General features: G+C 50.0%; 3 protein-coding genes across 3 annotated transcripts; 1 reads left to right on the forward strand and 2 right to left on the reverse strand.

Moving 5' to 3' along the window:
• Positions 1–337: 337 nt before the first annotated feature.
• On the reverse strand, positions 338–1,388 carry CCOS01_05729 (uncharacterized protein; the record flags this gene model as incomplete). Its single annotated transcript, XM_060453906.1, has 2 exons — positions 338–1,182; positions 1,310–1,388. 2 exons carry the CDS (start codon positions 1,386–1,388, stop codon positions 338–340), a joined length of 924 nt encoding a protein of 307 aa, XP_060315678.1.
• Positions 1,389–12,258: 10,870 nt separating this feature from the next.
• On the forward strand, positions 12,259–13,172 carry CCOS01_05730 (peptide alpha-N-acetyltransferase Nat2; the record flags this gene model as incomplete). Its single annotated transcript, XM_060453907.1, has 3 exons — positions 12,259–12,697; positions 12,755–12,949; positions 13,027–13,172. 3 exons carry the CDS (start codon positions 12,259–12,261, stop codon positions 13,170–13,172), a joined length of 780 nt encoding a protein of 259 aa, XP_060315679.1.
• A 172-nt stretch (positions 13,173–13,344) lies between these two features.
• CCOS01_05731 (uncharacterized protein) lies at positions 13,345–13,731 on the reverse strand (the record flags this gene model as incomplete). Its single annotated transcript, XM_060453908.1, has 1 exon — positions 13,345–13,731. The coding sequence occupies one exon, from the start codon at positions 13,729–13,731 to the stop codon at positions 13,345–13,347; it is 387 nt and encodes a 128-aa protein (XP_060315680.1).
• Positions 13,732–13,825: the final 94 nt, after the last annotated feature.

A 13,825-nucleotide genomic window follows, 5' to 3' on the forward strand; every position in this document is an offset into this window, starting at 1 on the left:
CGTCAACCGCAGGAAGAGGATGGGGGATCGAAAAACCCTAACTCTCAACCACGAGAAGACTCGCAACTAGCGTCAGGAAAGGGATATCATCAAATCAACGAAAAGTGACAAAACGCCGCCCAACCCCTCGTGGTCCTGACAGAAAATGTGTCCGTGGAACCCAAAAGTCTATGCCCGTTGCCGTCCCATGCTGAATGAAGTAAAGAAGGAAGTAAGCCGTCGTTATAGTCGTCGTGATATGTTCAGTGGGCGCCGCCGACCGTGGCCGATGTCGCGGCGATGCTTATTATTTGACGTTCGGATGATTTTGTTCTTTCGTCGTTCCAGTCTCAGATTTCTACCAAGGTCCGACACGCACAGGTGCGCCATATGTGCCAGACATGAGCTGGTTGAGGATTGAGTTCGGATCCGAGGATTGGTTTCCGGGCTGTTGACCATTGGAGCCCCCGTTCGCCATCCAGCTGACGCTCGCCGCCATAGCATTCATTGCCGTGCCCATGCGTCCGCCCGAGATCTCGTGGTGTTTCGCCAGGGTCTGGTCCCATCCTCCAGTGTGCAGACTCAGACCGCCCCCGCGCTTAGCAGCCTCGTTGATGACCAGGGCCCAGGCCTTTGCAATTTCGTCATATGCGCTTTCCTTGTGGTGTCGATATTGTTGCGGCTCCCAGTCCGGAAGGGCGTGGATGATCTTAGTGGCTCCGTCCAGATATTGCAGCGAGACGGTGGCCTGGTTCTCGTTGGGAGGGAGATATTGCGGGGTGAAGTCAAGTAGTGCATCGATAAGAGCCGTCAAGGGGGCCTTAACCCGGTAGTAGGTGTAGTCGGCACTAGTTTCTCCGTATGGAATGGCGGCCTTCACCTTGTCCTGGTACTCTTGCAAAACGCCGTGTGCAGCGGCGACTGTCGGGCGAGGGGCACTGCTAACAACCTCCTGGCCGATGTCAGGGTGACGCTCGCAGATTCGCTCGAGAACGGTTCGCAATGCGGTCGGATCCAGAGTCTCCAGGAGTCGGGGGAGGGTGAGTGGGCGGCCGACCAGTTCATTCGAGCGAACCTTTTTCGACGGGCGCTGAAGTTGTCTTGATGAGGTGGACGGGGAGCTTCGGGGAGAGAGGGACATCTCATCGCCTTCCTCGTCAGCCTTGCGCTTGCGGCTGGTGGCCATGTTGTGAAATGGGCTCACTGTTAAGGATTAGCGTCAGGATGCACGAGTCGTCGGGTAGCGGTTGCGAAACAAAATCGAGATTTGTCTTTCGCCCCATGCTACGCCAGCCCAGGGAGGGAACACAGCGACGAGGGAAATACTCACAAGAACGAGAGGGAGAAATGCGGTTGGGGTCGTGGGGATGTTGGAAGAGAGGCGGTTGTGGTGACAACAACACATTCATGTTGTGATTGAATTCGAAAGATCGGGGAGTCGGAGTCGGGCGGGAGGTTTCCTGCTTTTTGACTCTGGCTGACGACGACGGTTGCGACCAAAAAGGACGACGGCGACGACGACAACAATCTAGGTGCGACCAGATGCTCGAGTTGCTTTGATTGAAGATGAGTCGGTCGGGCGGTAAGTGTCGGGAAGAAGACGGGAGGACGGCTTCTTGTTTGGATTGATTGTTGTGGGCTTTGTGTGAAGAGGGTGAATGTGAGGGGAAAGAAGAGCAGTTGGCAGAAGGATTTGGGCAAAGGAGAAGAAGGACGATGGAGGCGAACGGAGCGAGGGATAGCACCCGCTGCACACCTGAGGAAGCGAAGGGGACTGGAGAAAAGGGAAAAAAAGGACCTTTTCCTCTTCCAGTGCTTGTACCGCACCTCGCGCCTTCTTTACAGTGGTACTAAGCTGCTGGGGACTAACCTGGTAGGCTTGGGCCTGCTGGACCTTGCTCAGATGGCGGCGTGGGATTTGTTGCTGCAAGCCTGCAACTGGGTCACTGGATCGCTGGAACCACCTAGACCCAGCTAAGCAACGTGCGTTGGCTGGATGGGATGCCCACCTAACCCACTCTCTGTGCCGAGTTGCAGGCCTACAGGCTGCCCGAGTAGAGAGGAATGCTCGAAAAGGGTTTGGGTACGAATATAGATCCAGAGATGTGCTAGGGATTGGACTGCATTCATAGTAGCTTGCAGATGTCCGCGTACTACGAGTAAGTAGAGAGAGGAACCTACAGTACCTCGAGAAAGAGGGTGCGGCGCCGCTGGGTCGAGCTGCTGCAAGCCGCCTGTGAAATTAAACAGAAGCGGTCAAGGGCCCGATGGATGCCCTATGCCGAAACAGCAGGCACCATCCACCAATTGTAAGAATGTACAGATACTTACGAGAACCTCGCCGCAGGAATGCATCCCTCCCCACTAACCATACTTGTGGAAACTCCATGAATTCCAACAACTAACATTGTATAATTGGACCTTGCAAAGGAGCGCAGTACTGAATATGAAACGTCAAGGGGCATAGCACCAGAGTGAGGGCCGAAGGTACCACTCAAGGCACTCATAACTCCGGGACATTCTCGTAAGGATCATCTCTTGACGTTATGATAGATGAAAATATGTCTTTCTGGTAAGATCTAAAGGTCCTGTTTGCGATAAAAGTGTCTCCTCTCACAGTAAAGCCTCCTCGCATCCCATTCATGCTAGCGGTGATCTGTCGAGTGTGGTGTGTTATAAGCCATTGGCAGTCGACGAGAAGATATCCTTAGGCGCTCTCAATCCCACGCTATTCTTCGATCCATACCCTTACAAGTGTCTTCGAGAACCACAGGATCATTCTTATTCACTTAGCGACGTGTACCTTACTAGGCAAAGTGGTCGACATGGAATCTCATCATAGTCACAGAACTCCTCTAGTATGGCCTCACTCGGCAGTGGCTATAGTGCAGCTAGTATAGAGAGGTCTGATTGCAACAAGTAATACAGCATTAGTGGAAGCGATGCTAAGCACGGAGATCGGCTATCTATATCACAAGCCCATACTCAATGGGGTGAGGTGAGCATGAGAGCTCCTCAAGAGAAGAACATTATAGCACGGCGCCAGCAACTTCACGAAGATGATGATCAAGAAGACTATATGCAAGAGAATGTGCGCAGACTCGAATCTTGAGAATATGACTAGTGCTCTCCAAGTCATTCTCTTAGCTGATGGATTTACAACGACGACTTTTGCGTTCTTAGCTCTAATAGAACGCGAAGGATGGGAAAGATGATCTCATGGAAAGCCTCACGTCTTCTTCCCTGACTCGCCCTGGCGAAATTCATAAATATAGCTGTAAACAAGACCTGGCATTTGACTATCTACTTGAGCTCGTTCAGGTTATAGGGTCGTTTTTGAAGAACCCCATGGTTGTTGGAGGCTCGTGTGAAAGGAGATGTAAGGACGTAGTCCATAGTTGAAAGCCTCGCGTTGCGCATACGAGACCTACCGTATCCCGATAGTAAGTCGCATTCTCGTTCGACTATTTTGAACGTCTATATACTTGTACCGTAGCTCACTCGGTAAAATCTCAACCTCCCGTCTCTTGTGCCCGGCCCCTTTAAAGGGGGAGAAACTGGAATAGACGGCCGCCCAGAATATCGTCAAAGGCAAAAGGAGTTCATCTGGGTAAGCTACACCTTTGAGCACTCATGCTAGGAATCTACCTCTGACCCAGAGCCTAGCTTCGAGTAGGTTATGGGCGCACTTGATCGTTGACCTTCAACCACTCCACCACCCCACTCGGCTTGTCCTGACCCGTCGAACTAGACGGGCGCCGCCTGGATAGTGAAGGGGGTGAGGTCGAGGGGTTGTATATGCGCCTTGATTGTGATGTCTTAAGGTGTGTGGAAGGGATGAACAGAAAGGCGTATACGGAATCGTCAAGCGATAGACGAAAGTCAAGAGCAATAAGCCGATTCCCCTTGGAGCTCGCTTTCCCTCTCTCGGTTCATCATGCACCACGTCCAGTTACATTATCCATAGTATTGCGAGGTAAGCTGAACTCGCAGAATTGCCTCAAGAAGGGATTGGGACCTAGGCTGTCGTGTAGATTAGGATATCTGACAAAATGGTCTCAACCAGCATTGTCAGTCTGCCGCTTACGCGGGTCATCAGGGTTGTTGTCACCAACGGCCTTGTCAACTCTGAATCATCCGTCAGCTAGTTTCGATGCTGGTCATGGTTCCAATAGCGCAATTGAACGGACGTGGTAATAGCCTCTGAGGCATCGCACACTATCACACCGCTTTGCTGATCCGGGGATTGATCTGTAGTCCCGCAGGTACATTTCCAAGACCAAGAAACTCTGCCGTTCTGCGATCTTGCCTACTAACTTGTAGCCTGTGAGCTCTCGGCTCACATTTGACCTCGTTCTCAACATTTCGACTAATGCCAACGCCGATGGTGTATGTTATATATATATCTTGGCAGCAGTAGCAGAGTTCACCGGACATACACAGTTTCTATTCTCCCAAATACGTCCTTAGTGCGCTTCAGATAAACCGCTCAATCTTTACCTCTGAGGTTTAATTCTTGGGGACAGTGATCTGTTGATAAAGTCAGAAGACTAGGTTACCCGCGACTGTTGCCATTCACGGGGGCACGCCAAGATGTGCTATACCCTCCGACGTCTTACCAACGTAGCCAAAATCCCCGAACTACCAGATAGATGACATGGCAAGGACCATATTTGCATGCTAATTTCGTCCTAAGAGTCGTTCACCTCTATCCGTACTCCCATGCAGATCACTGGGCAGAACGGGCTGAATACCACGAGAAGGCCCAGTGTTTACAGGCCTATGCTCCCATCTCAAGTCAGTCTTCTGAAGTTATTTGGAGCTTCGACGTCAGCCTCACTGCACGATTTTAGAACCAACTCTCGTGATTCATAATAGCAAAGCTTCAGGTGCTATGTCTACCCCTCCATTCGGCAACATCGAAATGTCATTACGATCAGCCTGGGCACTTTGAGCTTAAAGACCTGACTCTCGATTATGAGATAAAATCAAAGTTCACAAGTCATCAAGGCATGAAAAGGCCTGGGATTGCGTGGGCAGACGAGGGAGCGCCAAGCGCCGTCACATTGTATGTCAGGGAAGTAAAACACTGCGCTTGCAATTACTCTCAAGAAGGGCTTAACAACAAGGACTCAAGACTCTGGAGTGTCGCAACTCGGATTCCCCATCCTGTACATGGCGAATTGGACATTAATACGTCACGAGAAGTTGCGATATCCAGATATAACTGGAAACAACTATGTCAATTGAAAAAAAGATCTGCTGTGCCGTTATTCTAACGTCATATTCACACCATCATTACGTTCAGAAGACGTACTGAGTCGCAACTGACCGACCACGTGTGGAGCTGTTCATGTAGATGCGTGGAGCTATCACCAACCTTAAAAAGTTGTGAGTATGCGGTCGGTGGACTTGTATTCTCCCGGACAGAGCACCGACTTTTTGCAGGGTTGAATGACTTGTCAACTCTCAAGGGAATTGACTAAGGGGATCGATCTAGCTGGTCCCTGAAAACCCTGACAGGAGCTCTTTGCCTGCCGGTTGCACGCTGCTACATAGTTTGCCCTATCGCCCAGTGCCTTGCTGCCCATTAATATCTCGTATTTATCTTCGGTGGAACTATGACGCAAGCCCTGGGAGGTTGGCTGTTTCTCCCTCCAAAACGGGCAGGGACATCGTCTCCTACCGACTCAGGCACCGCTTGGTCAGCCGTCCCGTATCCGATGGGGAGCGCTTTACGGAACCTTTCCCGACTTTCTCGAAGCCCCTCCTTCACGCTCCCGAGCCGTGCCAAGACCGGGTACCCTCCGTTCCGCCAGCGCCATCTGTGACGAACCTCTTGCACCTGCTGTTAGCTGCATCATCGTGGTACGATACACAATAGCCGTTTGTTGCGTCTGTTGCTATTGTACCATCCTGCGAGCAAATTGCTACCATGAACTCTTCCGGAGCTAGGGCCCTTGGAGATAGCTGTGACGGGAAGACCTAACCATTGCCTTCGCTGCTAGGGGGGTGAGAGAATAGTCAGTGAGCCGGCAATCTCCAAGTTCGGCAATAGAAAGCATTTCCCTTCCACGACACACACACGATTGCCTGGATGACTTCTGACTGAGATGCAACCGTCATGGATAGACTGCAAACATTACACCGCTCGAGGGGCAGGTTTTTCCTTTTGACTCTGCAGTCAAGGTCATTTTACTGGCTGATCGCGATCCACGTCACAGCGTGTAGGTTACGTGTATCTCAGCGCTCTGCACGGAATCTATAGGCTTTCGGTCTCGCCGAAAAGCTTTAGGAGTTGAGAGTTCGGGGGATAAGTTGGCAACCAAAAGACAAAATACCTACCGATGAAGCAGAATTACCACTGAGAGATAATCCAACACCGGGCAAACAAGTTTCCTTACTGTCGCTTTCAGTTTGTGGCGCAGCAAGACTTGCTTTAACACTCTGAACTCTCACAGAGAGCAATGTAACCACGACTTCTTCCAAGACTTGTTAATTGGTGACCATGCATTTCTTGACAGCCCAAAGACAAAATTATGGGAATTTACAGAAAGTTCAGAAGTAGAACGAAATATACACCGTCATTAGGTTAGTTATCGCACTCGGAAAGGCTGTATAGGCACAATGGGACAGCCAAGTAGCTATCAAAGCTAGTACTTTAAGCTTTTCGGTATTTGAAAAAACGCTTTACGGGCTTTGATCAAGTGACACATGATGATGTTTGACACGCACGCACACCTTCCCGTACTTGACTACACACCACCATGGTGTTTTAACCTTTTGGCAGCTGCACGCAATCCCGCTCCAGTTTCCACGAATACTGTCCCGGCCGGCACGACTCTCGACCACGGATCCCACCCAGAAGTTGGAAGCTTCCATTGAGGGCCTCGCCTCTCGGGTGGCTGATGCTCCCTCGCCTCTCCCAAAGGGGATTCCGGACAACCCCCAAGCCCGCCCACTTCACGACCTCAGAAGAATTGTTCCGTACGGGAAGCGGGAGGGAGCTGAGAGGTAGCGCCCCGAAAGAGACAAATCTGTCGCAGCTGTCAGGTGGATGTCATTGCTTGGGTTACGTCTGAATCCCGCAGTCAACACAATGCTTGCAACTCTCGTATCGGAGAAAGTGCGCCATGACCTAAGTGTTCCATCAGAGAAGACCAGACAACTAATATCGAGCTCGTTTGGCGATATAACATGTCTTGGCATAGAGAGTTTAAAAAAAAGGACAAATTTGCAATGGGCAGGCGATTGATTTGATTAAATCGAAAGCTTGTTCAGTGAAGAGACTGGGAGCAGGGCTCTTGCGAGAATCAAGGGACTTTACACGTGTAAGGCACGGTACGGTCAACGCCCGATACACGAACCGCAATTTTAGGTTTATAGAGGGGTGTCACGTACGAAGATACCACTCTCGAGATGTGTCATGAGGTCCTTGTACACTCGTCTTGACTCTACCTGCATACGTCAATCAGGATATGGCCACTCTCTATTGATACACGTGGAAGCACGGGTGAGCAACGGCCGGGAACACAAACTTGGACGCCACACACCATCTCAGCTACCGTTCCACGGTGCTCAGTGGGGATCGATCCCGGGAATCTTTCCGCCCGGTCCGCACGCAGCCACTTGCGAATCGTGGGCAGCAGCGTCCCATGATGTCTGTTTGACGACATTCCTGGGCAGAAATTTCCAGACGATATGAAACAAACCCATCTGATCTTTTTTTCTTCCTTTTCTTCTTTGCGAAATTCCATGTTCGCTTCGGGACATATTACGATTACGGTAATTCGTCCAAAAGATGTCCAGAGCCAAAGGAGCAATTCTGAGCAACTCAGCAACTCGTGACAACCCTTTTAGGTTATTGCACCCAACCAGCAACAAACTCTCTTCTTCTCTTGGCCCTTTGTCAGCAATACGGACCTGAAACCAACCGTGCTATGCTTCTGGAAGCTTGCCATTCTAGGCCACGCCCCGAGAAACGAGTCAGAGGGCGGAAGGCTTCACTGTCAGGGCTCTCGCCTCAGTAAACATCAATTTTGAGCAGAAAAAGGCGTGCTCGGGATTGCCTCGGAAAGAAAAGCCATGGGGGCCCCGCCTGATGCTATTGTCGGACCTGGCCCGGTTGCTGATTCAGACGACAGCCCACTATCGCCCTGGAACTTCTGATTGTTGGTACAGCAGTCGGAGGTGGACCGTTTCTATGCGTAACAAACGGCGGGTCTTCTCGTTAGTCATTGCGGAATGGGCCGCTGGGACGCTTGATAATCATGTACTGCGCAACGAGGCCCATTCCGAGGCTCTTCCTGACTCGAGTCCGAGGTTCATTATCGCAATATCTGTGTCAATTCTAGTAGGATTACCATCTCAGGCGGAGCAGCCACGGCAGCCTGTAAACTGGGGTGTACCAATCAGAGCCACCCGCCTCTTCCAGCTCCTGGAAGCGGCATCTGGCCGGCAACTCGTAGCCATGTGGAATCATGGATCGATGGGATGCAGGGATATGTATACATTTCCTTAAAGTATCGAATACGATGCACGATACCCGCCACCAAGTGGACCGGACGTTGAATGTTGCACATATCGCAAAAAGGACGAAAGGAAGGAGTAAGTACGAATTGGGATAACGAGTCGCAAGATGTGCGTAAAGTGGACGATTTGCAGCATGCCGCCAAGGCATTGTCTCCGTACGGTTTAGACTTCCAGACCTCGGTGAAGGCGACGGACGCCGGTGTTGGAGGAGGCCTTTGGACTCAGACGCCAAGAAGGTTGGAAAAGTTCGAGAAAAAGTCTATGTGAGAAAACTATCGCGGGCTCCTGACTCCCGCGTTAGCCGCGGAGGCCACGCCTAAAAAAGGTATTGGAAAGGGAAGAGAGGAAAACACTCAGAGAATAGACCATCCGAACTATCGAATTATGTGCCTGTGTCATCGAATGCTAGCATTCAGAGAGCTGCAAGTCACTCATGTCTCTGGGTACGCATCGCTCTCTCTCACACACACGCTTTGACAAACGCACACCCACCCACACTGATCACCCCTACGTTCACCCCCTGACCCACAAGTCAGCTATCGCCAGGATGTACCACAGTAGGTATGCATTCGATCCTGGGAGACGCCAAGCAAAATATCCGTGGTGGGGGTGGCATCGTACCAGGGGACCCAGATGTTCAGAGGGTCTCGCCATGAACCACGAGCCGGACCCGAAGTGCGCCAACGACTTCGGAGGAGCTCGGGGTGCCAAGCATACTGGTGGTGCATGTTGTGGCCTTGTTCAATTCCCACCCAATAGCACATCGTGCGACTGAAGACCGCTAGACCGTGAGATGTAAGCTGTGTGTAATGTAAAACCGTGAAAGCATCCTGACTTTTCAGCCCGGCGGGCCCTGGTGGGAATTTGACTTTCGCATCCCTGACGACAAGCACTCGTACTTGTATAGCAAACCTTGTCCGTAGAGGACCCTTCTGCCTGCCGCGCCCCGCACGGTCGTCGCAAGCGTGCTCTATATACTATGTACACTTGGACGGGGTTGAAGGGTCCTCAAGAAAGTTTGCGCTATTGATATCCCTCTAATTCATTTGTCTGGACGGAGAGATCACCGTGATCACCTACTAAGTACCTTGTTATTAAAGAAAGTTAATTCTTTCTAAGTTATAAGTACAAGAATATAGTTTTAATAAAATAGTATAATACTTACTTAGTACTTAAATTAAGATGCTTTTTTAAGCTTATTATAAGAGAAAGATAATTATACTACTAACTACTTACTATCGAGGTTCGTAATGCTATAGCTTTAATTATAATAGCTTTGCCCGTAATAAGCGAAAAGTCTAATTATAAGTCCTTTAAAAGCTTTTACTTAAGGGCTATAAGAGCCTCTAAGTTAAGTTAAAATACTTATTAAGATATTAATAACTAAACTAACCTTACGATAATAGCTTTAATAAAAAAACTAAGAGACGAACTAAGAAATAACGCTAAAATCTTTACTAACGTTAGGTACGATTTACAAAGGGTAGTAACGCGGCTATAAAGTATTAATAATATATTTTATGTTAAGAAGACTATTATTAGTACTAACGAGACGGATAGGGCCGTATTAATATAGCACCTCGGCTTCCTTTTATAGCTCGAGGACTATAGCTTTAAATAATATTAGAAATCTATTAAAAAGCTTTCTCAAGTACTCTAATATATTTACTACTATTTTTATAATAGTAAGACTCCCGGTACCTATATATAAGCGTAGGTTACCTACTTCTAAATAGTAGTACTAGTTTATTAATAAGTTATCGAAACTACGATTCTAACGATCCCTTGACGAGGGAGAGGGTAGAATAGAGGAAAGGATGGGTAACTTATTTAAAAAGGGTTAAGGTTGAACAGTGCGGAATTCGAGGGCAGGGTAGCGTCTACATGTACTGCGGTAATCCTCTAGTAATGCAAAACGATGAAGTTAAACAGTGCGTGATTACCTGCTGCTTGCAAAGTTTGGTTGTACTTGAAGCGGTCAATAAGGCTGAACTGAAACACTAATAATGAACGCTCAATGATTCGGTTGAATGATTCGGTAGAATTCTGAGTTTATCAAGGTGATATAAGAAACTCCCAAGCAGCACTATCGAAGCCATGGCAGCCCGGGATCACCGACCTCTCCGCCCACCGTCTTCCGGGTCTCGGGGACGGAAGTGCGGTCGGTTGGTGGAATTGGATAACGACGGCGGCTGGAGCTATAGGCGGCAATCGGGGCTGATGAGCTTGAACCTGCCGGCCCTTGTCGGTCCATGACACATTCATGTTGAACTCCATGGTGATGCCAGGGTGGTAATGCCAATACTGATCGGGCCCAAATCCGATGAATGTCCACCTGGATAATCTTCGGGCTTACTCCGAACCTCTCGTTTCCTATTCGATATTACGAAGCGCGCTCCAAAGTTTGGCAGAAAACCTGAATACTGACATTTATTGCGATAGAGTTTGTATTGCATTATCTGGTTGCCTGCTGTAGTAACCGTGAACGTTGGATGAAATCATTGCTAATTGCATCATCACCACGTACAAAGTTGCGAGGAAAAGAGAAACTGCTGCCAGAGAAACACCGAGGACTTCTACGAAGCTTTGGACGGAGGATGGCGCAGCCGACCTATCGATACTCCGAGGTGTTACGGAGCTTGAGCCATTAGGTAGCTTCCAAAGTGGAAGCCCCTGTCCCACACCCTTGACGAATTCCCTATAACCCTCAACCCAGAGGAGATCGTGGGGCAAAGCAGAGATCCTGAAGGAAAATGGTGCGTATTCGCAGGCAAACCTTTCCATTCGAGGGATCGCATCAGTTCTCAGACCTGCTGACAATCTATTTAACGGCCTAATACGCTTTTGAGTTGAGAAGGACCTCGTAAATTTGATGCGAGCGAATGGGAGAATATCGCAGCGATGCGCTGAGGCTAACACATTCCGCAGATTGACTTTTAATGAGCGATGAGTCCAACATGTTGGTTCCAGACCTCTCCAAATTTCTGCCCGTTGTTGGAGCCAAGAGGACGGGCTAGTCAGTGCGAGTGATTTGTGATGGCGGTGAAGTTATCATGGGGTGTGTAAGACACAGCGCATGCGTAGTAAGAGTAAAGTTTGTGGCTTGTCGCAGACACGTTCGTATCTGAGACTGACCCGGGCCGACTTCCGAGTGATGAGATGAGGTCGGATACCGGCACCAGTCTTTTTCCGATATACCTCACGTGATGAAAACGCCACCATATCACCAGCCACATCTCTGACGGCATGTTCCGCACGCGGGTGCCGCCTCTACCGGGTACCCACGACACAGCTGGGCAGTTCGTCGGAGGAGATCCATTTCTCGTCAGATTTTTTCAACATCCAGGGTCAAAGACGCGAGAACCAACGTGACTTTCGCCGCGCGCGTAAGCCACCGAAGCAGCATCCGCACTGATCAGTACGACCGAGCCTTTTTGCGAACTTTTGGGCTGATTGTGTGCGCACACCGACGACTGGAAGCTTCGGCGACAACGGCACCATCGGAGACCGGCGTATCGGAGGCAAAACACACTTTTTGTCGTCATCCACGCGGAGTTTACGGCGATTCGGAACCCAGGCTTCCAAAAGAAAAATTCCGTGCTTGATTAGCTCGGCGCGTCTCCATCGCAACCCATCACTCACGACCGACCTTACAACCTTGACTCGAGTCGAGACATACCACAACGAGCCATAAGAATCAACAATCTGTGTCTAGGGGCTATTGGCGTAATCGTGCTAGCCATCAAGATGATGCGACCAGCTTTCCAATTGGCAACCCTACCACGCCGTGCGATACCGGCAGCGAGGCAAAATGCAACAGAGGCACTGTGGAGGAAGCAATTCACTGCACCAACGAGAAGTTTCAAGACAACAACCCCGCAAGCAACATATCAAAGACCTGGCGCATCGCAAACCCAATTCCGCTGGTCGCAAAGTCAGACTTCAAGCTGGATCACGTCTCGGCTCGAAACGATCTTCAGGTCATCACGCCGGACATTCCGGTTCTCCGCCAGGCAGAGCAACTCGGCAGACGGTGCTGCCAAAGAGTCGCTTTCGCTCAGTCAAAGGTTGAAGAAGCTTTCGCGCGAATATGGGTGGTCGGCCGTTGGCGTGTATTTGGCCTTGAGCGTTCTGGATTTTCCTTTTTGTTTCCTGCTCGTGCGGATCGTTGGAACCGACCGGATTGGTGAGCAATATATGCGAGTCTAAGTGTGGTGAGTCAGTACTGACACATAGGTTGTAGGTCAACTGGAGCACTGGGTAGTGTCCCACGTTCAAAAAGTGATCCCTGATTCAGTCAAGACCTGGTGGACCGAATACAGAGCCGCACTCAGCAAGGCCGAAACCGAGCAGCTGGGAAACAACGACATCAGCGATGCTGTTGAGAAGGCAACATGGGGAGTCGAGGAAGCTCAGCGCGCCAACAAAGCGGAAGCCAGTAAGTCGACATGAACTGCAATACGAGAACTCTCGAGGTCGAGGGTTGAAAAGCTCCACGAACTGACTTTGTTGTAGGCTTGGGAACTCAGTTGGCTTTGGCATATGCAATCCACAAAAGTTTCATCTTCCTCAGAGTGCCTTTGACCGCCGCGGTTACGCCAAAGGTTGTCAAGGTGCTCAGATCATGGGGATGGCAGATCGGCAAACGGCGGAGCAAATAAGCCGAAATCTGGGGCCCGTCCAGCCTCCGCTCGGCTGGTGGGTCGGAGATCCTGGGATGCCGGGCACCTCCTTAATGTATTATCAATTGAACGAGACGCTCGCCTTATTCTCGGGATTGGCATGCGAATCGGTCCTGTTTTTTTTGTTCTTATTGACGACTTATAGATCCACTCACCATCTAGACCAGCATGGCAGCATCCAACAGCATTCCGCAAAGGTTGTAAACTTTGTGCCGATGATTGTATAATACAGTTGGCTTGGCTGAATAGAATTTGCTTCGATACAAAATGGTACCGGATGTGAACGGCATGATGACCAACAGACGGCACTATTTGTGTTTTCGCATTGTAATCGAAGCTGGGCTGTCAACGAGCCGTGACTCCCGAGTGTGTGGGAATGATCCAAAGTTTTGCTGAATCTTGCCATCGTCGAAACGTCATGCCCGAAGTCAAGGGCCCGGAGATGGCCTTGGCGTGGAGACTGGAACGGATGAAAGAGTTGTTGTTGACATACAGCGGATGCAAGACAAGCGAGGAGCAAAGCGTTGTCCAAGCGCATGTAGCAAACAGCGCTACTGAATGTTCTTCCGGGCTTCGAGAATCATGCTCGATTCATGGCTCCCTAACTAAAAGAGACCGCGCTTCAGTATTGG

Source organism: Colletotrichum costaricense (assembly GCF_030867565.1).
Source record: "Colletotrichum costaricense strain IMI 309622 chromosome Unknown Scaffold_5.1, whole genome shotgun sequence".
Lineage (NCBI taxonomy): Eukaryota > Fungi > Ascomycota > Sordariomycetes > Glomerellales > Glomerellaceae > Colletotrichum > Colletotrichum costaricense.